The sequence below is a fragment of the Leucopleurus acutus genome, assembly GCF_964270905.1.
Source record: "Leucopleurus acutus genome assembly, chromosome: 10".
Lineage (NCBI taxonomy): Eukaryota > Metazoa > Chordata > Mammalia > Artiodactyla > Delphinidae > Leucopleurus > Leucopleurus acutus.
In genome coordinates this window covers 13,981,853-14,007,439 of record NC_139153.1, presented here as the reverse complement: position 1 = coordinate 14,007,439, position 25,587 = coordinate 13,981,853, and the positions used below count along the sequence as shown (strand labels likewise).

Sequence of the window (25,587 nt, the reverse complement as noted above, 5' to 3'; positions counted from 1 at the left end):
GTATTTCTGGAAGTTATTCTCAATTAGAATGTAACATAATGCTGTGTTTACTGAATAACAATGTGTGAAATATGTCCACTTAGCACAGTGAAGCACTTACAAAGATGTGAAGGTTTTTTTTTTTAAACTCTTTTCTCGTATAGAACAAATTATTCTGTGTTGAAAACTGGACCCTGAGATATCCCGTGTGTTTATATATATACACACACACATATATGTGTGTGTTTGTATACATATGTGTGTATATATATAGTATGTATGTCACAATAATAGATATTCACAATCAGATATATATACACACATATGTATGTATATGTAATGTATATGACTTATATACTGTTTCTATATTTTATTCTGGCTAGTTAACATTGCTCAGAAATGCAACTTCTAATGTTCAAACTGAAGGGTGTTTGGAGTTCTGTGGTTGTAATGGAGGATCAGGTGTTAAAAAGTAGTGGGACGAAGCCATGGGTTAAGGTTTTGGGGATTTGGATCAAAGAGGGGCTTTCTTGGAGTCCCTATTAATATCAACAAAACGGAAGCAATACATTTCTTCTCTGATTATTTTCCTGGTTTCTCTGAGCATGCTCATCGTGGCTCCCAGACTCATTCCTCAATTGTGTGAACTCAGGAGAAAGTAGCATCTCTTGGGCGGAATTGGTGCCAGAGCTTTGAAGTAACACAAGTCTGTCATTACAACCTGATGCATTTCCACTACCATTGCTACCGCCCCACTTGAGGGCTTACTGTGAGCTAGGAACATAGTTAAAGTCATACAAAAATATTCATTTTTGATTAGGAAAAATCTGCCTTCTTGCACTCAGCTAGACACTTGGAAGGCTATTTCATTGTATTTATGCAGGTTATTCTTTCTCAGCCTTCAAGATTACTGGTTCCCAAGTAGTTTTTGGTTTTCCTCTAGCAGAGCTTCTCTGAGGTAACTTGGGGTACAGTCTGAGCCTGAAATGTGATGCTGCCGAGGGTCAGATGAGAACTTACATATATTTACAGTTATATAAACTTAGGTACCAGGAGGACATATTTCACCAAGTTTCTTCCTACACTTGAAAATACTTTCCTGAAACTTGCAGCTGAGGTGTAGTAAGTGAAGGGCTGGGAGGCAATAATATAAAAACTTGAACTGTGTGTAGGAATACACTTTAACATAGGTCATGGAATTGAATTTTCCTAAGTAACTACAACTATTTAGATCATTCTTTTGTTGTTTGCCACATCTCTGAAATAGCCTCAAAGTTGAAGTTATCACTTATTAGAATTATATTCTCAAAAATGTTTTCATAGATAATTCAGCTATGTCTTAGTTTCCATAGGTAAATAGAATTGCTACATTTTGTTCTACCAACAGCAGACCTAGACTGCTAATTTAGGGAGGAAGTTTGATGTCATGAAAAAATATGATATAGTATTACAACTATTCCCATCTTCATACTTTTCTCTCTTTATATAGATCTCACATGTCATTGCAAAGAGCGCACAGTGATACTAAATAAAAAGTTTAGGGAAAACCTGGGTGTTGTGTTTTTAGCATACAAGAAGTAAAGAATTCTGGCTTCATTTATTCTTCATTAAGAAAAGCAGAGTAATCTTTTTTCTTCATACCTTAACTTGTCTATTCAGCAGTGTGATTTCAATTAAATTGGAAGAAAGTCAGTATTGTCAATATGGATTGCAGCCTGGGCATCCAGACATTTTTTTTTTTTTTTCCTACATCATTTTTCCTCTGACCAATGTGTCTCCTGTGAGCACACTTTCATGATCATTGAACTTTCTCTAGAAATGATGTGGCATACCTAAATATAACATCTAAACTGGCATTATGTGTGCACATATCTTTCAAGGAGGATAGATCCACTGTTATAAAAACCAAAAATGGATTTTTTTTTCAAAATTTTACTCTCAGGCTAGGAAATAGTTGATACAGTATTAGCTTTATTTTGAAATAATTATAGGAAAGTTACAAAAAGGGCTACAGAGTTCCTTTTCACGCTGGTTTTCCTAGTGTTAACATCTTACATGGCCATAATATAGTGATCAAAAGCAGGAAAGTGACATTGGTACCATTCAGTTAATGAAACAGCAAGCCTTATTTAAAGTTCACCAGTTTTTCTACTAATGTCCTCTTCCTCTTCCAAGATCTAATCCAAAATCCCACCTTGTTTGCAATATTCATTTCTTTGTACTGTCCTTTAATTCATGACAATTCCTTATTCTTTCCTTTGGTGATCTTGACACTTTTGAAGACCGCTGGTCAGTTATGTTGTAGCACCTTACTCAACTGTCTGATGTTTTCTCATGATCACACTGAGTTTAGGCATTGTTTGCAAGGAGACCACACATGAATACTGTGTCCCCCTCACTGCTCCATGGCAGAGGGGGCTTGAGGCCAATATGAATTGGCACTGGTGATGTCAGCCTTGATCACTTGGTTAAGAGGGTGTTGGCTAAGTTTCCTCATGTCAGATTATTCTTTTCCCCTGAGTCTTAGCTTTAGACAAAGACGCATGTTTTTCTTAATTTACTAAGTATTGTATACTCACTATACTCTTTTATACCTCAGTTTCCCTGCCTAAAAATTATAATACTGGAAGCTAACGCTCATCCCAAACAGTGTAGACTTAATACACTGTCCTTTAGAGATTCTCAGATAAAAGCCACTTTATAACTGGAAATGATCACTCTTATCACATTTTAAATAAGAACATAAGTAGAATGGTTAAAGTAGATTGGCAGCATGTGCTCATCTCACACCCAGAACTACAGGGACATCTGCTCTACATGTGACAGGCCAGGCCTGAAATCTCGTTCCCTGAGAACCAACTAATGTTTGCTCAATTTGGCCTAAGTCAGCCTGATTAAACAAAGAGCACGTTGATCACTTTCTACCTATTTTGGCTATTAAACTAACCAATGAATAACCATGAATTGATAAGGGCTATAAAAACCTTTTTTTAAACTGTCACATTTGCAATTTCTGCTGTTCTTATAAGGGGGGAAGGTGTCCCTTGGCATGCTAATGATTCTGGATCCATATGCAATAATTCAGTCTCATTACATTGTATCTGGTGATGAAATATCCCCACCAATGCAGAGAAGGGCATCCTTCACACACAGGTTTACCAGCTGTCTCCTCTATTTTTCTTTTGGAATATCACTGCTATTGGCCTTGATACAATATGCTGAGAAGAAGTTAGCCACTTACAGGTCTAGGAGAAAGCAGTGGAAGGAATAACAAAGAAGTAACTGACTCACTGGCCTCTCCAAGCCTCACTTTCTTCTTTGACAAATGGGAATAATGATATACCTACCTCCTCAAGTCACTGTGAGGATTACATAGTTCATGTAAAATCTTTGGTTACTAACAGACATAGTATGTACTCAAGAAAAAAGCTTGTCGTTTTCTCTCTCTATCATCTTTCATGCCTGAGATACAGATCAGGGTGCAAAAAATAAATAAATAAAACAAGGAAATGGAGGCAAGCACTTGCTTAAATAGTTTTGTATAATATGCAGTGGATTTCTGGAAAACTATTTGATACCAAAGAAGAGTTCAAAAGAGTTTGTCAGATGATCTGGAAACGTCCTATCATCTGCATGCAGTCCTAGACCAAATGACAATGATGGTGAGGTGTGCCTGTAGGAATTTAGCTTTTTCTTCATGAAAATGAGTTCCATGGGCAAATAAACTGGAAAGTGCACTAGAATGCAAACTCCGTGTCAACAGGACTTTGTCTACTGTGACATCAAGGGTCTAACATACCGTGTTTATTCATCAAATTTTATTTAGATAATGGTCCAGTATATTTATTTCTGTAAATAATAGCACAGGATCTAGAATGTACAATTTGTTTACCATTTCGTGAGATGGCAGGCTATGAATATAAATCCTGTTTTACCACTTCACTAAAGAGTAGGGTAGTTTCATGTCCCACACTCCACTTAGACTTCTAAGCGTCCCCTAGGTAAGACAAAGTCCACGTTAAGACTGTCTTAGAGTGCTAACCATTTTACATGCATTAGCTCACATACTTCCCTATGCACTTCTGATGTAGATGGCAGTCTCCATCTTACAGACAAAAAATTGGAGCATCCAAATAACTTTTCCAAAACATTTCAGGCATTGGATATAGAAAACCAAGATTTGAACATAGGTCTGTTTCCAAAGGTCATATACACTCTTGATTCTTACTGACACACTTTCCTGGTTGTCCACTGTTCCAAGCCCCCCTAGAGCCCTGTGTTATTTACACCGCCAGTAGAATAAAATAAGCTCCATGAGGGCAGACTATGTGTGTCTTATTCATTTCTGTATCATGTGGCATGTCAATTAGTAGAAATTTAGTTAATAATTTGTGAGTGAAGTACAGAGGATCAATGATTTTAGCCTGTTTATTTTTATAGCCTGTCATAATTTGTGCATTTATGTTTGCAGTCTTACTTCTACTTCTGATTAAGTAGATACAGACTCTGTTTTAGGCTACCACCTATCTGATTTGGCTGTCCAAGCAGTCAGCAAGCTGTGCATAGTGATGAATATACTGGTAGCTCTACTTCCCCACTAAGTGCATCCAAGTAAAAGCCCTGAAAGTCACACGGTTCTTTCCACTTTAAATCTGACACCTAATGTATTAGGTATTAGAGTGTTTTGTGCTTACCTTTAGCTCTTCTTTGGTTTAGGTGATTAAAAAGTGCCTGTTGCTGTCTGTATGTGCGACATGCTTCATTACCAGTGATTTATTTGGGAGTTTAGCAGAATTGGCACTCTGCAGCACACCAGTGGGCAGAAGGAAAACAAACGTGAGATGATTGCTAAGAACGCTTCTTTCCTGCTCTGTTGGTAGCAGCCTTAAGAAAGTTTGCAAAGTTTACTTCCCATTACCCAGAAAGCAAGACTAAGACTGGCGTCTCTGGGAAATGTCATTTCCCCCCACCCCCAAATTCCCCAGTTCCTGCACGCACTCTGCTCTGATGCTCAGGAGGGAATGCAACGGGTCATGGGTTTTTCCCCTTTGTCACAGTGAGCTTCCTGCATCCATGTGTCTCCTGAAGCCAGGTGCTTCCACTGCTTGTCCATCTTCTTTTCCCAACAAGTTTACCTTCTCAAAGCCATGCTCAACTTTTTTAGCAGAATCCAACTAAAGAGATTTTCTCTTATATTCCTTTCAACAACCCTGAATCATCACTGTCACTTTGCTGAAGAGAAAAGTAAGGCTAACCTAGGTTAAATGACTTGCCCGAGGTCAACAACTAAATGGTAGAGCTGGGACTTAAAGCTGGCTTGTGTGATTCTAAAGCTGATGTTTTCAACCACCATAGGGAAGGCAAAGAAGTTTTTATGTTACTTACAAACCATATTGATTTTGTTGTGCCTGCTTGAAATGCTACCTGGAAAAGATTCTGGGGCTGCCCTTGGGCTAAGTGGGAGAAGGTCCATGCTCAATTAGCATTGCTTTCCCTGGGAAGGGACCATGGAGGTGCCGTGTCTTTTCCTGTCTTCTGCTATGATCTACTTTTGTTCTCATTTCTGTTGTACTGAGAGTATACTAATATGGGAGTGATATTCTAAAGGGAAGATGAAGTATCAGAGAAGCAGTCTAAATAAGAGGAAGAAAAAAACATGTATCTTATATGTACTACAGTTAATAAGCCTGTGTTATAACTATTTGGGAGAACTTTAGGAGAATGGATAAACATCTATACTCTGAAGTTAAACTTTTAGGGTTGCTTTCTAGGGTGATGGAAATATTCTACATCTTGGTGGTATAGTAGTGATATGACTACATAAATTTTTCAAATCTCATTAAACTTTACACTAAAAAGAATACCTATCAGTGTATGTAAAATATACTTCAGTAAACTTCTGGGGAAAATATTCAGAGTTTATGTCCTATCTCCATTACTTCTCAGCTCTAACTAAAGACAGCGTACTTAACCTTTAAAATGATATTGTTGTCTACTTAAAGTGTTGTTTTAAAGATTATATGTGTTAATACTTAATAAGAGACTACTACATAGTAAGTGCTTCATAAAGGATATCTATTATTTATCATCTCCTCAGTTATTTCATATTACATTCTACCATTACATTGCCTCCAACGGTGTTTAATAGTTTAATCACATATCCTTTTATGTTGCTTTTTAATTACATATGTTGTATTGGAAACTCACAAATATGTAAGTTTCATATATGAATAATTGCATAATATATTTAATTATATCTTTGAATGCAAGGCTTTTCTGTTTTCATCTAAAGGATGCTAGAACACGAACCATATCTGTTTGTTTTCAACTGAAATGTAAAAGTGTTCAGTATCTACATGTCCTAAATAAGTATTTATTAAAGCTGATGGGCTACAAGGTGTGTTTGAACATAATGAAAGCATTAGATATGGTAGAATGTTTAGAATGAATCTGTAATATATACCTAGAAACCTAAGCAAATAAAGAGGAAAGTATTAAGTGTTAAAAAAACCCAACTATTACGGAAAGAAAGCATAAGCAGTTTACTCTGGGACTCAGTTGAAAAATTATTAACCAAATTAAATAATGTAACTAAATTTGGACAACAGTGGAACCAGGCGTTTGTGTGTGTGTTGTGTATGTGTGTCATTGGGAGTGATTATATGAGAAAGCTGAATTATTGTCATCCATAAAAGAAACTAATAATACATAAGAACCCCAAATCAAGATATAGTAGTATAAGCATTTTTTTGGTGAAGATTGCGATACGTATCAGAAAGGCAACCTATTTTCCTTGGGAAGCAGTTCTCTGAGGGGAGTAGGAGTAGGTATTTAAGCTATGTTTATGTATTACTTTAATAAAAGTAAAAATTAAATACAGCTTTAGAAAGTAGTACAGTAAGTGATTACCTGGTGGAGACTATGAATGGTGAATATGTATTTGTGGCCTGGGATTACGTTGCAGTAACGGCACCATACATAGAGCTGAAAAGCAGTGTATCTCAGACAACTTTGACGCGTGAGAAGATGCTGTCATCTGAGAACTTGTGAGATGTCTAATTGGTGATGACAAAGGCAGAGTGACCACCATTCATTTATTGAATTAAATCTTTTGAATACGCACCGTCTTTCTGATGTAATGATGCAACAGGACTTAAACGATTTTTAGAAACAGTCTGATCCAGACCACTTTTATTGGTGAAAAAACTTGCCCAGCGAGTAAATAACAGCACTGAGCTACGAACCCAGTTGTTCTGAATCTCAATCCAGTGATCTTTTGAAATAATACACTTTGATTATTGCAGTGACTTCAGTTCTTGTTTTTAAGATGGTCTCCTGAGTAGCAAAATGTAAAGGTCTAACATCAAAGGAGAGTAAGGTTTTATAAGGAGAATATTTGTTGAGAAGGTGGTAGTGCTTATATATTCTAAGAAACTTTAATATGGGATTTTTCATAAATAGTGTGTAGAATTCTTTTGGCTCTCAGAATGTCTAAAAGATATCCTTCAGTGACTGAGTTGATAAGATGTTGGCTAGCTGGCTTTTATGCCAGAGTGTGTCTTAATGTAATCATCATATTTCTGGTTAGAATTGCCACAAGTGGCAGACACCATTTTGCCTAGAAAGCCTTTAAAAATGGGGATAATTGTCCCCATTTAGCTGACCCTCTGTCCTCAAAGTCCTCTGTAATGTGATCTTATGATGGAAATAGAGTCCCAATCAGCCACTGAGTAGCTGGGTACCATCTCCATAAGGAATTCCATCTCATGCGTGCCTACCTGTTGGTTAATAAGCGCAGTTTTCCAAATGTATTATCCAGTCCCTTTTACATCTTCTTTACACTTAATACTTTCCTCTTAATGCTTTCAGATGCTTGGGACAAGCAATCCAAAGAGAAACCAAGCAACACACATTTTTTCACATTCCTGGCAGACTTCTTATTTCAGTCTCCACTGAAGTAGGGAAGACCTCAAGGAAATAGACATGGAAATATGTTTCTGGTAGAAGATAGAATAAAAAGTTGGTACAAGGAGAAAATCTATTAAGCTAATTTGATTGCTATGAATTTTCATTATCCAAGAGGAACCTGTAGACCAGATACCATAAGGATAGAAAGTATAGATTATTTGTACCCCTAAGTTGCCATATAAACTAAGTTATATAGTCAGTAATCTTTTCTACCCAGCTGAGTTGTCATCCTTTTGTGGCAGAGGCCTTGACCTTGACTCTTTGCATTCTGCATATTACCATTTGAATAATGAGCACTCAATAAATACCTGTTGACTGACTAAATATTAAGATTTGACTGTATGCCATTTTCCCTTGAAATGATTGACAGGTTGCTTTCTGAGGAAGCTGAATGTGTCTCCTGCTTTCAGTTCTGCTCACTGCTTCCTTGCCATTATGATTGACTGCACTACTTATTAGTTAATTGTAGAGTTAGAAAATGCTCAACCATACACTGGGAACTGTGGATGATCCTTTTTAAAATTCTTGCCTTAAGAATGGCTGCATCCTAAATAATAATTAGGAAGAAAACAAATGTTCCTGTTGTTCTTACGTTTAGAGGGAAAGAAGCATTCCCAGCTGTGCTCTCACAAGGAGTTCTGAATTCACACTAGTGAAATGCACTCTTCTGACAAGGGCTCAGCTCTGAAACCCATGCTCTAGTTTGCATTATGAATATTATGCAGCTTCTGTATCTCTGCTCCCTGGTATCTGGTTTCTATTCTGCAGAAGGGCAACATGAAAAGCAGAGTTAGGAGGGTTACCACCAGAACTTTATGTCTCCCCTTTAAAGACACATTGCTTTATTTACATTTCTGTTGCTGTGGTAGAGAAGAGCACAGTACTTGAAGTATGAAGACCTAGATTTGAATACCAGCTCTGATGATTTCTAGATGTTTGACCTTGAACAAGTTCCATTCATAATCTAATTTCCAAGATTATAAATTTAAAGAGGATTAGTGATACCTGACCTCCAGGGTTGTGATGAAGGTTAAATAAGAAGGGAATGTAAAAGTACATAGTAGATCCATGAAAGATGTTAAATTTATTCTTTCATTTACATACTATTTATTGACTGCCTGCTCTGTGCCATGTAATTCTCCATGAGCCTCTTAAATACCTATGAAAACACAAATATTACTACCTTTGTAAAGTTTAAAATCTCAGAGGGGATTTGAATTAGAATCTACACAATAAGAATAATTGATAGTCACTTTCAAAACATAGGTCAGTTAAATCTTACAACCACGTGTGAGAAAGATAGGGCTCATGGTATGAGTCCCAAACCATAGATAAGCAAATATGTTTACAAAGGTTGTGGCTTCCCCAAAATTGATAACTAGTGGCAAAACCAGGAAGAAAGAACTCAATTCACTTGATTCCAAATCCAGTGTTTTCCCACTCTGTCTTACTGCCATGAGGTTTTGAAAACTGTGTTGAATATTGGAAGTATACTTCGTAATTAGAGTTCACCTGCTGAGCAGAGGAGACAAGCAATGGGGAAAGTAGATATTCTCTGTCTCTGGGGATTGCATGTAAAGCAGATCCCCATACAGGGAAACCAAGTTTATTCAGAACTTCTTCCTGTTTAAAGTCATTTCCACCCTCTCCTAGTCTTCAGATTCAGGTCCAAACTCTTTAATATACATTCAAGACTGTTCGGGCATCAGGTACCTGGCTTAGGCAGTGCTGTACTATGTTTAGCAAGGGTGGCTACTAAGTGTCAAGGCCCTGACCTTGGTGCCTTCCATACCCTCTCACTAATCCTTACAGTAAGCCTGGATGATGGGTATTCTTGTTATTTTACAGATGAGCCACACAGCTGGAGAATGTAGGGCCAAGATTAGAGCACAGGTGTGAGTCCGCCCATGGTGCTCCTTCCATTTTCTTGTGTTGCAGTAACTTGAAGATTCTCTAAATTCTCATGCCTGTCAGTTGCCCTTGCCACTTGGCTTAGAATTTCCTTCCTCCCTCTTACTCATCCTTTAAGACACAGTTCGAACTGTTAGCCCCTTTAGAGAGCATTCTTGAAGCCCCTGCCTTACCCCACCCCCCGGCTCAGTTAGGTGACGTTCCTTTAGCATCCTCAGCACCTTGTCCTTAATAGATTTACTATGTTAATCCCACTGAAATATAATGCCTGGTTTAATCGCCTTTCTTGCCAAGTAAACAGTGAGCTCCTTGAGGATAGGGCTCTTACCTCCATCACCTCTGCACCTCCACCCCTAGCATTGTCCCTGCCCCCAGTAAGCACACCTGCTTATTTGTTGAGCTGAATTAGAGCATTTGGATACCAGCAGAATTTTAATTTAGCAAAGTGCTAAAAGCAGTCATTATATGATGAGACCCTGCATGTAGGTTCTTGGAAACCAAGGTGTTTAAGGAAGAACTGAGTCATGATTTGTCTTACACACTTTAGACTGAGTTCTTTAGCATGACTCTTGCTATATAAGAATTGTTTGAAGTGTTGAAGGCTGGAGGAGTTTGGCTGTGTGGAGCAATGTGTACAGATAAACTGTGGGATTCTCAATTATTCATATCCTTCTGGCTCAGCCAGAGAAAGCAAGCCAGTCCTGTTTCATTGTGTGGCCCCCTCCCCAGGATTTACGAGTCTAATTCTTGGTCAAGTTCCCACAGTTAGTGCTGAGTACACTACCTTTTCCTACAGCCACCTTACGGTAAACCAGAGAGAGCTCCAGGCTGCAGGGGAGATCTATTACTGCCATAACTCTCACCTCATCCCACAGCTTGCTTTCTGGTTCTGGCAGAAAAACGGAAATTATGAAACTTTGTATCCTGCACCACAGTCCCACATGAGATTCATCAATCTTCAGCTCCCTTCAGAAAACCCTGTGCTCTGGTTAGGACTGCCCACCAGACGAATTACCATCAACGACCCCATTATTTCTGATTAGTGAAGGTGAGCCTTACCTACCTGGATGTAAGTAAACGCCAGTCGGGTTCTTGAAATCCTTCATCCTTAAAAATCTACAGCTCTTAACAGAGCACACACTGTAAATAGCATCCTATCTTGAATTAAATCTTTACGGTGTAATTGGATACATTTTCTAAGCTAATTTTAATTGCTTCAAGAAACTGCTTAACAACGTAGATCAATCCTCTGGTCTGAGATGACATTTCCGTCGCAAAATTAATTATTAATACCCTGATCATTTGCTAAAGACATTAATAGTTTTCATTGATCAGCACATCCTGTTTATCTAAAATGGCCTAATTACCATGCATGTCAGAAGAGTATCTGAACATATCCAGTTAGAGACACGCCACATCAGCACATCAGAAGTTAAGAGTCCCTTTTGTCTTCACAACGTATCTAGTCTGGCTTTATCAGAAACTGAGCTATTTACGGACGCAAAAGAAAGACGAGTTCTCTAATGATGGTTCTTCACTTTCTGTTCGCTTCATGGTAAACATAAAGGCTTCTGAGTGACCACGTGGCATCAGTTAATGCTAAGAGCCCTTGATTGAGGAGCTCATGTTAGTCCATGTTGATCCATGTTCTCATGTAAACCTGTGTTCGCTCTGGTAAGTGGCAGTGAGAGGAGAAGACCCAGGTTATCATCAGCTTAAAAAATATCAGGACTACAATAATAATCGTATCTAGCATTCGTATGGTGCTGTGTGGTTTTCAAAGAGGTTTCATGTACTTAACCAGGACGTTTCTTTTGAAACAACCTTGGGAGAGAGACGGGGTGGGGTACATAACCAGGACCTGGGAACTGGTTACCGCCCAAGCTGTAAACAGTGTGTGTCTTCTGCTTTCCTAGATTTCTCCCTTATTTGGTTAAATGATGAATAGGAAGACGCATCATTCTCATCTTTCAAACACCAGTAGGAGCTCATCTCCTTTATGAAGTCCGGAAACTGTCCTCCTTCTTTCAAAATGGCATGTTGTGTTGCAGTTTTATGAAACTGCAGGTAACTGAACCCACTGGAGTAGGAGATTCTTACATACTACATACGGCTGGGATCTCCATTTTGGCAGGTCCGGTGCCTCACTAGTGTCTGGCAAGCAAAAGGCACTCCATAGATGCATAAATCCATGTCTGGCTCATAGGATGGATGGGAGAAGGGATGAGTGGATGAGAGCAAGCCAAGCACAGTGTGAGTTCTGTTTTACCGAGGTCATGTTGCAAAACTGTGGTACCTGAAGGCAATTTGGTGGTGTTTGGCTCCCTCGATGTTTTAAAAGAATCTTTTGAAGAGGTTTCCAACATTTAAAACTTGGGAGATTTTCAAAATACAATAATGTTTTCAACTTTTCTTTGAAAAGTTGTAAGTGCTTCTGCAACCCTAGGTCTGTGCCCCACATGTTAACCATTAGCATGAGCTGGGGGGGTACCTGCCCCTTCAGACAGGATGTACCCTTGCCCTCCCAAGGGCCCGTGAATGCTGCCTGCTTCACCCGTCCACTTACCTGCTTTGTACATCGTACACAGAACAAGCAGCCTCTCTTCACCATGGAGTTCTCCTGTTTTAAGATTCCTGGCTAACGGAAGAATGACTGTTCTTACTCATGCTCTAGATTTGTCCAAAAGAACCTAGTAGACAGCTACTCATACTTAGTAGGATTTTTCTCTGTAGGCACTGGAGCTGCATATTTCTGTTGCATTTTGGGGATGAAACATGGAGCATTGGGGGAAAAAATGTTTGAATTGATGGGGTAGTTATAATTTTTCACACATGTAACTCCATTCTAAGACTTCAGAATTTCTCTTTAAAGTCCACCAATGCTAGCCCTGTTTTGTTCAGTGGAATTTCTTCTGTATTCACTATTTTGGGTGTATTATTAATTGGAAAATAAATAAGAATGGGGTCTGGAAACTAAGGGACTGGAAAGGGTTGGTTCACATCTGATCAGAAGCTGTTCTTACCTGCGCTCAGTAGCCACAGGGACCTACCAGCTTCAGTCTCTGCCCAAGTATTATTGGGAAGAAGGAAAGGAGCCATATTTGCTTCAATTCAAAATTTAACATGCTTTCTCTTCTTCAAGAGTAGTTTTCCAGAAGCATTTTTATTTGTACTCAAGTAAGGATAAATTTTCAGAGCGCACAAGGAGAAGTATTCCCAAATCTCATTGTATTGTCTCTTCTCTCCCACAGATTAAAGGTTGAATACAACTTAAAAGAAACAGCTATTTTATTCACTTGTTATTGGACTTGAAACTCCTTTGACCTCAGAAACTGAAGATGAGGTTGCCATGGGAACTGCTGGTGCTGCAGTCATTCATGTTGTGCCTTGCAGGTAGAGTGTCATTTTAGAACTTTTTGATTTAAAAATGCCACTGTATTTCACACTAATTCAAAAGCGGGCCTTCACTTTAGATGGCAATGATAAAATCTTAAGAGTGCGCGCTACTATGACTAGCGTTTGCTGACACTTCTGAATACTCTCTCCTGATAGTCTTTTAGTGCCTCTTTCCATGGTGTTGTATCCAAAGCTAGACATTGATGTTTCACCTGTCTGTGTGGTCCTTTTACAGTTGTTTGAGCCATTATTTAGTTTGAAAGTTGTTATTTTTGCTCCTTCCCGTGCTCAATTGCACAGAGATATTGGGCAATAAAACTGATAATATAGAGTATTGCCTACTTTGATGTCATTGGATGGAAGTTTATCTGGGTGACTCTTGCAATATCTTTGTTGGTATCACTCCATCATTTGATACTTTCTTTTTCATGGCAATACACCTATAGCTTAGCAGGAGCCGGAAAGCATAGACACAAGGCTTTTACCATACTCTCATGGTCACCCGCTAGACAAGGGCTTTAAAAAGTTCAAACATGCTATTTATTACTTTCTTGGTTTTCTGGAAGATAGGAGCCTACCAGCTGACATACATAACTCATTGTTGATGCTGCCTAAGTCCAGCATGCACTGAGAGTTGGTTTCCAGGTTGGGATGGTGGGTGTCTTTCCAGGTCTTTTTGAAATGAGTCTAGTTCGCCTGTTTTGTTATTCAGAGTGTCAAGTCCAAGAGGGACACCTGGAATATATCTGTGTTTTTACAACATAAAACAAAAAATGACTTTTGGATCATCATGACCTTGATTCATGCATTCATTCAAATAATGTTATTGAGTATTTTACAAGGAGACAGCTCTGTGTTAATATCTGTGAATCTACTCCTAAGCAAGACAGACACAGAACTCTTGTTAGCTGCGTTCTATAGCTATATTGACCGACAGCTTGATACGGCAGATTATGTGCAATTGTTGAGTAATTAAAGGTAGTAATGGTAGTGCTTCCATGTATGGATCCCTTACTCATGCCAGGCACTGTGCTAAGCACTCCGTGTACTTTTATTTCATTGTCTCATGATCACTAGGAAGTATTTACTCTTTATTTTTACTTTTGTCGCTATTATTATTAATATTATTACTGAAGCATTAAGAAGTTAAGAAACTCACCCAAGGTCACCAAGCCAGGAGGTGGTAGAGAAAATAAGGTTCCAACCCAAAGCTGACTAACTCCAGATTCCATAGTTTTGACCAGCTCACTATACAGCCTTGTGGCTGTCTTGTCGATTTGTCCAGTAAATGGTTGCAAATGTACTCTTTAAATTTTGGTTTTCACTCTTCCCGCGTTTTTCTAAATGTAAACCCCATCCACTTACAAACTTCAGAATGCCCTACCTTCAAATCCTAAACTTCTTGCCTTAGTTAGGTTCATAGCATCCTCGCCATTCCCTGATCATGGACAGGTTGGCATCTAGCTGTCTCTTTTAGAACTATTACTTTTCTCCCTCATCTGGTCAGGAGCTTTATCTCTGCCCCCTCCCCAAGCCATTGCCTCAGGCTCTGTGCCTCATTTCCTTTTCTCCAGTCTTTTCATGACCCTTGACCCTCCCCAAAGTCCTCAACTGAGATAGTCTGGCTCTAACTCCTCCTGACTCTGGGAGATACATATTCTGTAAAGCATAACATAATGAATCGATTTCTCAGTGTTTGACCAAAGCAATGTGTTTATTTAACTCGCTGTGCTGAGTAGATATCAGAAATTAAAGGGTTGAAAATCAAGGAAGCCATTAATCTCCTCAGTGGTGTTTTGAAAAACTCGGAATTTTCACCCAAGATGTGTATCTGTGTCTTTTTTTATTCACTTAGTTTTTTATAGGAAATCAGTATATTGATGTTTTGGTGAGTCTTTTTTGTGAACTGGTTTACATGGCATTAATATTCCCTTACCATATGCCTCCTTTAGTGTAAGTAAAGTCAAGCTTTAATTAATGTTTTTGTTTTCTTGCTATTTGTCTTGATTTTATTAATTTACATAGCGCTCGACACTCTGAAGTTTGAACAGATTTATTTAACTGTTCATTCTTTTCCTTTTCTATACTTCCTTAGTCATATATTTCTTGGTGAGTTTTTGGCAAGGAAAATAATTTATGTCTATTATGTTTGTTATAATTAGTGAATCTCAAATATGCTTTTTCCTGATCTTTTTTCCCTAAATAAGATAGAAGACCTGAATATATAAACAGGTTCCTCCTGCAAGGGATGCACCTTGAAAGGTCTGCTAATCGTTTAAGGAATTGATTAGTAATTTATGGTACAATGGATATTTTCTCTCTTACCAAAGCTAGACTCAGTCCCTGACAGTAATTAAAAAACAGAAAAGACTACTGATGAACACAGTAACAAGGAACACATAACCCAACTACCTGGAAGAGCAAGGAAGCTAACAAGTGAATGAAACAGTCTTAAAGGAATAGTGAATCCTGCTGACAAGAGGGAAGGCTGGTGACTGCAGAAAACTGGAACAAACATGTCCCATTAAAGTACCAACCAGTGCACCACTCTGGTCCTATATGCCAGGTCTCCCAGCTTTTTGAGTTTTTATGAATAAATCTCCTAATTATTTAACATTGCCAACCAACTCAAATTAATTTTAAAATAAAAATGAAAAGGCTGTATGAAACAAATCAAAGTGGTCTTCCAGGGAGAGGCTGTTCCTAGCCCACAAGTTTGCGAAGTCTGTTTCAAGCGCTTAGTTTTTGTTATTAGACAGAGTGCCAAGTAAGTAGACCTTAGGATCTTTCTGCTGATTTCTTCCAATAATGCTGTTGCCCTGTATGTTCCTATCAGTTGCCCTCTAGCCTTCTTTGGGTCTGTGCTCAAATGCCACTGAATTGGTAAGGCTTTTACTGACCACAGTAAATAAATAAAATAAAATAGCAATCATTCTTTTCACCAACATTTTATACCCTTCTTCTTATTTTATTTTTCTTCAGAGTTCTTATCAATATATGAACAACTATAAGTTTTGTCTTTATGCAAAATGTCTTTCCTGACCATACTGGAGCTTTGTTAAGGCAGGCATTTCTATCTTTTTAGTTCACTGCTGTATGCCCAGTATCTTCAAAATGCCTAGTACATAGTGCCATTCACTAAATAAATAAACATATGTCAAATGAACAAATGCTGCCTACTGACCAGAAAGGAGAGAGAGACCCAGTCTCCAATTTCAAGCTGTACTCTGGACACAAGGCATGCTGTAGTCCCTTTCATGTTAAGGCAGTGAACCAGCCACCTCTGAGGCTAATACGTACAACTGTGTTGTTTAAATTAGATAGAAATATATGAAGTATTAAAAGTGGTTATTGTGCCTTGAACTGTGTATCAGTTGTTCTTGGGGCAGCACGCCCTCGCCCATTTCTTTTTTTTGTTTGTTTTGTTTTATTTTTATTTTTTTATACAGCAGGTTCTTATTAGTTATCCATTTTGTACATATTAGTGTATATATGTCAATCCCAATCTCCCAATCCCCTCGCCCATTTCTGCTTTCAACCACAGCTGGGTTGACTGTCCCTGTTCTGTATTTTTGTTTCTCAAGCCTTTCTCTAAAGTCACAAGCAAGGGGAACTCTGAGAAACTAACTCTCGTCTTCAGTGCAGTCCTCACACAATGGGGCATGAGAATCAGTAGATAAAGGTCTCAGGGCCTGCCATTTAGAAGGAGAACGCCTAGGCACATTCTACATGGTTCCTTTGAGGTCCCGTTGCCCACAGTACCCTCTTCTACCTTCTCCTTCTCACTCCTACTTCCTGGAATTATCTTCCAAATAAACTGTTTCCAGTCCTTCTTTCAGGCTCTGCTTTTGGGGGAATCCAAACCAAAAGCATGCACACACCAATTAGTAGCAGAAAAGCAGCCCAGTATTGGTCATATCAGTAATTAGGACGAAAGCAGACAGAAAACATGGTTTTGACAGAAATGATTGAGATGTTGACTGTGCTGTGGATCCATATGTGTACATGTGTGTAAGGACTTGTGTGAGTACATGCATGCCTGCCTCTATATAGATATGCCTGGAAGTATTATCCAGATCCTGCAACCAGGTAGTTTTAGTCTTTTACTTGCTTTACTATTTACTAGTTTTATTATTAGCCAGCTGCTGGGAAAGTTGTTTTTGCCTCTCTGGGATTCAGTTTACACCTCTGTACAATGAGGGTGTTGAACAGATGGTTACTAAAGTTCTTTCTAACTCTAAGAATGTATAGTTATAGCTAAACACATGATTTGAAAGACAGATATGTATGCTGAAGGGTTACAGCTAAGCGTGAAACTGTATTCATCTAATACGAAATTTCCCACAGATCCTATGCCTTACTGTGTGTTACTGATTCTGTTCACACTGGCAGATTTGAGAAAAAGAATAAAATGGCTGGTCCATATGTTCATATGGAACAAGAGGTGTGAAGACATTTAAAAACCCTCTGTGAATGGGTGAAAAAAATGTATGTTTGATGTAGTCTCAATTGATGTTGGTTTCAGAGAGGCTAAATTTATTCCCATCTCTGTGGTGCAGTTTACCAACTTCAGCAGTTATTTCTTTTTGAGAAAGTGCATCCTCTCCAAATGTAAGCATTTTGTTGATCTGTTCACAAAATTTCTGCTGCTGTTACAGCTGCATCTGGGGTGGGCAGGGCAGAAAGCATCCTGTGTCATTCACGTGAGGCGTATTCTGGGATTAGTGAGTGTTCTCAAAATTGGAGCAAGGAGGAGGCCTGGGTTGAATAATCACAGTGGTGTAGCTTGAATCTATGACAGTAAGAAATGCAAACCAGGGGCCACCACCTGCAGTCAGAGCATGTGGAGACACTGCCCAGTGGTCCTCAGAAGGCATTTTAGGCTTAGGAAGTGTCTTATCACTAAGACTAACGTAGGCCGTAGATGGTTTTGGCTTATTCTAGGGTCAGAGAACACAGATGTACAGTAGGAACCTCCAGTATTTGTTGATATTGATAGTAGAAATCGATAAGCACAATCTTATCGAGTTACTCCTTAATCAAACATTCCTGCGAAGCTCAGGACCTGCCCTAAAACATCCCTGCTCCCCACCATCATGCCCATATAGCCCCATCAGAATGCAGAGAACACAGAAGTGAGTTTCAAAGTTTGGCCTCACAGCGCAGCAGCCAGGAACAGTATTTCACTTCTCAAGACTCTCATATGTTTCCCCAGAATAAATAGAAGAACAGACAGCTCTCAAATAATTCCAGACAGATATTAAACCTAGTACTGCCTGTTTTTGCAAAAGTAACAAGTGTTCAATTAAGATCAAAAGAGAGTTGAGTAAATGTCAGTTTTCTCGCAGTTACTGCAAAGCCTAGTTCTGTACTGAATTTTTATTTTATTGTTTCTCTTTCTAAGAAACTGGCTGGCCAGTGCATTTAGAGTCATGCTGACTGCAGCCAAAGAATGGATTTCCTATTTCTCTGTGCTGTCTCAAAACCATGGCCATGAAATGAAGCCAAGGTAGTAGAAAGATTTAGCAAGAAGAAAGCTAATAACTAGATTAAAAAGCAGTGACTCCAGTGAAGAAAATTCAGGAAAAGAATAGGGAGAAGTATACCCAAAAAATAATAAACAGCAAATGGAAAACTCCTTTTGAATATCAGTTTAAGTACTTAAATACATTTCATGGTGGGAAAATATTAATCAGTAATAAAGATGTTGAGGTAAATAGAGAAACTGGCAGCAATTTTATATCCCCACTGGCATGGACATATAGTAGCAGTGATACAAACCAAAAGTTATTAGAAATATTCAATTTAAGACCTCTCCTGAAGCAAAGTCATTAATGGCTTCATTAGACATGCTCAGCCAGGCTGGTTGTCTTAACTATAAATAAAACTCCCTTGCTGATAGAGTCTGAGACATGTTGTATTAAAAAAAAAAAAAAAGATTGAAGTCTGTTGAATGAAATAAATTAGGAAGAGGGGAGAAAAACAGACAAGTGAAAAATCCGAACATTGTATGCATTTAATATCAGCTAATGTGATAATGCTTGGTTGAAATGTGGGATCAATGATACTGCCTCAGAGGTTGAGGGCAGGTGAAGGAATAGCCGTGGCATCTCCTACCACACCAGAAACACCACCTGGAGATGAAGTGGACCTGGAAGTTAAGAGCATGGGTTTTGAAATGAAATAGACAGATCTGCCACTCATCAGCTGTGTGATGAAGCTATTTTCTCCCCCTAAGTCTTGGGTTGCTTTTTTTCCCCCACGTATAAAATGGACAAAATAAGTGTTTATTGGGGTGTTTATGAGGATTGAGATCATGTATATGTTCTCTGTACTTAGTGCAGTGTCTGATCCTTGCAAGCAACACTGAGTGTGAGCTGTCATTCATCGAGTCATTTAGCCCATGTTAGAGGACCTGCCGGTGCTAGGATTGTGCTTCTCTAAGAATGTAGTTTAGCTCTAAGTGAAAGATCATCTCTGTCCTCTTTGCACTGCTGCTGCTGCTGCTGCCACTACTATCAGCTTCTTAGCACATGGGTGTCTCGCTCTTCTTCAGTGGTTGAAGCAGAGTTCAGAGCATCTTTGTCGCCCTTCCCCCACCTTTACAGATGTGACCTCATCTATAAAATAGGGATATAATAATAATGATAAGCTTCTCTGAAAAATAAATACCTAAATTGATGAAACTTATTTATATGTGTAGAGCACTTAGGAAGATGTCTGGCTTAGTAACATGAACTAAGTGTTACTTGCTGTTAATATCACCACCACCACCATCATCATCATCATCATCATCATCACCATCATCACCACCAGCAGCAACAAGCCAGGGGGCAGCCATATGCATGTTTAGCAGCCACAACTTTTAGGGTCTGCCTCCTGGCAGCAAGGCCCCTGGGACAGGTGCCAATGGAGCCAACTATCTGGGGGCCTGGCACTGGGAAAAATGCTGGGGAGGTGTTTATGATGGGCCTTCTAGAAGTTTATCAAGTTGCAGAGTTAGGGGTTCTAAAACGAGAAGGATCTGGTGATTCAAAATGATGGAAGATTTTTAAATGCATTTTGCTAAAAAAAAAAAAAACAAAACAACTACGATAAAGAAAGGAGCACATAGAAGACCCTAATGCATGTAATGGATTGGGCTCGAGCAGACTCCTTTCCATTCTTTTCACCCCCCAAACTCCCATTAGTGATGTTAACCATGTAGTTCATCTGTAGCAAGAACAGAGTTTGATGAGGATGGAGCCCCACACCACCCTAATAATGCCCTTAATTTGTTTAGCACTTGTTAGTCTATAAAATATTTGCAGAACAGTGTGTTTAACAAATCTGTTAGGGCTAGAGACAGGCACAATAATAACATTAAGAGTAAACGTCTATTGAACATTTCTGTGCCAGATGTAGTATCATATTCTTGAGTGCAATATCCCATTTAACCTCAGAACAACACATTTCCTAGATAAGGGGTTCCATGACCTGCCCAAGGAATTAGAGCTCATACAGGTCCTGCTCATACAGGTCTATCCAGCTCAAAAGCCAGGACCTCTAACAGTTATGCTATGATATCTATTGACACATATTACCTGTCGTCATGGGGCTTACCATCTTGTAAAATACTACACACCAGTGGTTCTCAAAATGTAGTCCGTGGATAAACAGCATCAGCTGGTAACTTATCAGAAATGCAGGTTCCTGGGCCCCAGGCCAGACCTACAGAATCGTAATCTCTGGAGGTGAGTTCACGTTCCCCCTCCAGGAAACTGATACTTCCAAAAGCTTGAGAGTCATAGTAAACGGTCTTGAGAGGCAAGTCAGGCAGAAATTGTCATTATTCCAGTTTTACATATGAGGTTCTGAGTGGTCAGGGATCTGCTCAAGGTTATATTCCTGACATCAGTGGCATCAGCTGGAACCTAGGCTTTCTGATTCATAACCCAGTGGTTTACTCTTCCCCCAGTACATATGCTGCCTTTATACTCAAGTCAGTCTGGCTTTCAGGGCAACTTATTGAATACCTGACGATACAAAGGAAGGGCTTTTTATGTGGAAGAGGTGTCCTGAGTATTGAAATGATTTAATTTTTCTGCTGAGCCTTATTTCCTTGCCTGTGAACCACTAACAGGTATGATATTGGCCTGTGCTCTTTCTCTGTTTTGTGATGTAATGAACGCAAAAAAGATGTTATTTCTTAATTTTAAAGGGAAATAGAATTATGTTGCAGCATCTTTGGAGAGCAGAAAATAAAGGAGGAATGTCTCCTGAGCCTACAGCTAGAGTACAATTACTGATCATTCTGGTGAACAATAAGGTGTGAGTTCTGTGCTTAGAGAGATAAAAGAAAAATAGTTTTCTTATTTCACAGAACCCCTAGTGGATTGCTGGGATGTTTTGTCTTTTTAGAGTAATCAAGAATCCTTTGCCTTAAGAAAGGTAACAGATTATTTTGTTTCAGAAAGAAGTGATTCTAAGGCAGAGGGCTCACCCCTTCAGATCTCAATTAAGACTTATCTCAAAGGTTCTCATTTCTAAAGCAAGGTTTTGGGAAATGACCACAGAGGACTTCTCCTCTACAGACTTAAAAATTGTGCTCAAATTAGCCATATGTGGCTATTGCACCCTTGAAATGTGGCCAGTCCAAACTGAGTTACCGAAATCTGTAGTAGTTTCCTAGGGCTGTTGTAAGAGATTACCGCTAACGTGAGTGGGTTAAAACAACAGAAATGTATTCTCTCACTATTGTTAGGCTAGAAGTCTGAAATCCGATGTTGGCAGGGTCATGCTCCCTCTGAAGACTCTAGGGAAGGATTCTTCCTTGCTCCTTTCTACCTTCTGGCTGCGGCAGCAGTCTCTGGCCTTCTTTGGCTCGTATTAGATACATCACTCTCCTGTCTGCGTCCATCCTCACATTGCTTTCTTTTCTGTGTCTGCGCTTCTGCCCTTGGATGTGGGAAACCTACTACAAAGAAGGAATATAAAATGCCTCATTGGTAATTTTTATATCAATTATGTGGAAATGAATATGTTGGGTTAAATAAAACATATTTATTTTGCCAGTTTGTTTTTACTTTCTTTTAATGTAGGTACTAGAAAATTTAAAACTACCTATGTGCCTCACACTATATTTCTGTTGGATAGCAGTGCCATTGAAGATAGAGGAACTAACCTACTAATTCTTAACCTATAACTGTACCTGAGAATAATTCCCTCCTTTTCTTGTCTTTGTAGAAGTAGAAACTCTGGCTAGTAGCCCCAAAGGGAAGTTGACTGGGGGTAAGTGTAGAAGGGAGAGGTACAAAATGTAAATTCGCCAAGTTGCTGATTCAAAGAATAAGGTAAATGCTTTCCCTTGCAGATTTTTAACTTTATAGAGGTAGGAATATGTGTTTTATTCATTGGTTTTAAGAGGCGTATGGGATAGTACATGGCACAGAGCAGGCAGTCAATAAATAGGATGTAAATGAAAGAATAAATTTAACTGACATCTTTTGTGGATCTACTATGTGCTTTTCCATTCCCTCCTTGTTTAACCTTCTTTTTTTTTTTTTTTGCGGTACGCGGGCCTCTCACTGTTGTGGCCTCTCCCGTTGTGGAGCACAGGCTCCGGACGCACCACTGCGCCACCAGGGAAGTCCTTGTTTAACCTTCTTAACAACCCTGGAGGTCAGGCATCACTAATCCTCTCTAAAATTATAGTCTTGGAAATTAGACTGTGAGAGGCTGTGGAACTTGTTCAAGGTCAAACATCTAGAGATCCCCAGAGCCAGTATTCAAATCTATGTCTTCATACTCCAAGTACTGTGCCCTTTTCTACCACAGGGCCTCAGAGATGCCTTCATAGAGGAAAGAATCACCGTCTTATATCCAGCAAAAGCAGTGAAACAGTAAAGACCAGAGGACTTCTTAAAAAGTATTTCCAGAGAGCTTGCAAATTGCATCAGCTAAAACAGAAGTAATTTATACACAAATATCCACAGCATGATTATTCACAATAGCCAGAAAGTGGGAACAACCCAAATTTCCATCAATTGATGAATGGATAAACAAAATGCCATATGCCCATGCAGTGGAATATTATTCAGCCATACAAAGGAATGGAGTACTGATTGCAACATGGATAAACCTTGAAAATATTATACCAAGTGAATAAAGCCACATATTCTATGAACCTATTTATATGAAATGTCCAGAAGAGGTAAATCCATAAAGACAGAGTGAACCAGAGCAGAACTTAGGAGGGTCTAGGGTATGATTTTTAGTGGTTATGTGTTTTCTTTTAGGGTGGTACAATATTCTGGAATTATCTAATGATGATGGTTGAACAACCTTATGGGTATACTGAAAGCTACTTGTCTTAGTCTGTTCAGGCTGCTCTAACAAAATACCACAGACTGGGTGGCTTGTAAACAGCAGTTCATAGTTCTGGAGGCTGGAAGTCCAAGATCAAGATGTCAGCTTGATCAGTTTCTGATCAAAGACTTCTTGCAAATCGCAGATTGCCCACTTCTCTTTGTGTCCTCGTATGGTGGAAGAGGCAAGGGATCTCTGGAGTCTGTTTTATAAAGGCACTGATCCCATTCGCGTGGGCTCTGTCTTCAGGACCAAATCACCTGTCAAACCCCACCTCCTAATACCATCACATCATGTCACATAAGGCATGAGTTTTCAACACAGAATTTGGAGGGACGCAAATATTCAGACCAGGCCATCACTTAATTGTACATTTTAAGAGGGTGAGTCATACACTGTGTGAATTATATCTCAACAAAAAATAAGTCTTCTGAGAAACAAAACTAACACAAGTGTTCCTACCTCCTGAGAGAGCCTGTCTTGCTGTCATGAAGTCAGGGTTATTGGAGCCAACTTCCCTCAGACATGATTCACAGGATTATAAACCTATCCCTTATCTTAAAGACAAATTGACTGCATTGACCAAGGACACACAGATAATTAGTGGCATAATCCGAGTCCAAGTTTCTCAAACTCCAGGCCTCGTCTCTCTTCCACTTCCAAGGGGCAGCTACTGCAATAAGTGAAAAAGAATGAGGGACAAACATCCCTGGGAGCATGAACCCTCTGACTTTAACTCACCTGAGGTGTCATATCGGATCCCTCTGGAAGCGAGAAGGAAGAAGGAGAGCTTCTGTGCTGTGAGAGGGATCTTGAGGAGTCAGGATGTGCACTGACTTCACCACTTCACCGATTTTCAATTTTGTCCCATATCAGCATCTGTAGGGGGCAGAACATCTTTTCATTTCCTGCCTGTCTGTACCAAACACCCTGGGGGACAAAATTAAAAACCCATAGTATTGACTATGTGATTACCACACACCCCATCAGAGGGTTATGTCCCAGACCAAAGTCTTGAAAATACTTCTGATACAAAAAGGGAAGGCAGTTGCCTGGATTAAGAGTACCTGAGGGAAGCATGATGTCATATATATTATTTGAAAGGTATGAAGGCTGTAATGCGTACGTTGCTTGAACTAGTTAAGTAAAAGGAAACAAAAATCAATATAAACTCCCTCGTTTCAGCTATAGTGCTTCCACTTAGATGACATCTACACCAGAAAGGAATTAACACAGCCAGAAACGTATTCTGCTTGTTGATGTGGAAACAAATGTCAAAATAGACAACTTACGATCAACCTGAGATACTACAGAAGAAAGCATTACTCTTTTCTAAGGAACTTTGAAGGCTAGGCCAGTGGTTAACATAGCAATCCCTTGCAGCAAATACGTTACTTCCACAGTCAAAGTTGTGCTGTCAAAGTTGTGCTCTCATCCAGTCTGTCTCTACTTGGGCAGATTTGAAAACCAGTGAACAAAAAGATTAATTCCTTTGCCCAAGTTCACATGGCTGATGACTTTCACAGCAAGGGTTAAATTGAGAAGGTTTGATTTACCTTTCTCACAATAACTTTTTCTGATTTTGACTTGATAATTGTTTTCTTCTTATTACATCATAACAAGTCTAAACTCTATTTATGTAAAGGGACATGGAATTTTATCATTAGAGGTGTTTAGGACAAAAGTTTTTGATTGCCTTTGTCAACTATTTTCCCACTGGAGATGGTGGTTTTTAGTAGGTTGTCTAATAATCCCCTATAGACTTTTGATAACAGCAGCAAATAAATTTTGAGAAGAGATTATTTTCTTAAAGTTAGTTAGAACTTTTTATTTCTTTGAAAATACACATTCTTTACTAATTTATTCACTTATTTGGTTATTTACTAAGCATCTATTACATGCTATGTGGTGATAGATGTTGGGCATACAGAGTTATCTGTGGTTTAGTCCATGGTTTAAGGCACTTACAATCTTGATTTTAAATCT

General features: G+C 39.0%; 1 protein-coding gene across 4 annotated transcripts in view; it reads left to right on the top strand.

Moving 5' to 3' along the window:
- Positions 1-25,587, top strand: part of CNTN4 (contactin 4) — a 962,626-nt gene that overhangs the window by 454,759 nt on the left and 482,280 nt on the right. For all 4 annotated transcript variants that reach the window (XM_082847221.1, XM_082847220.1, XM_082847222.1 and 1 more), the window contains one exon: positions 13,110-13,251. In XM_082847221.1, coding sequence (XP_082703347.1) covers positions 13,197-13,251 — 55 coding nt within the window. In that variant the 5' untranslated portion in view covers positions 13,110-13,196. The remainder of the gene's footprint in view (positions 1-13,109; positions 13,252-25,587) is intronic.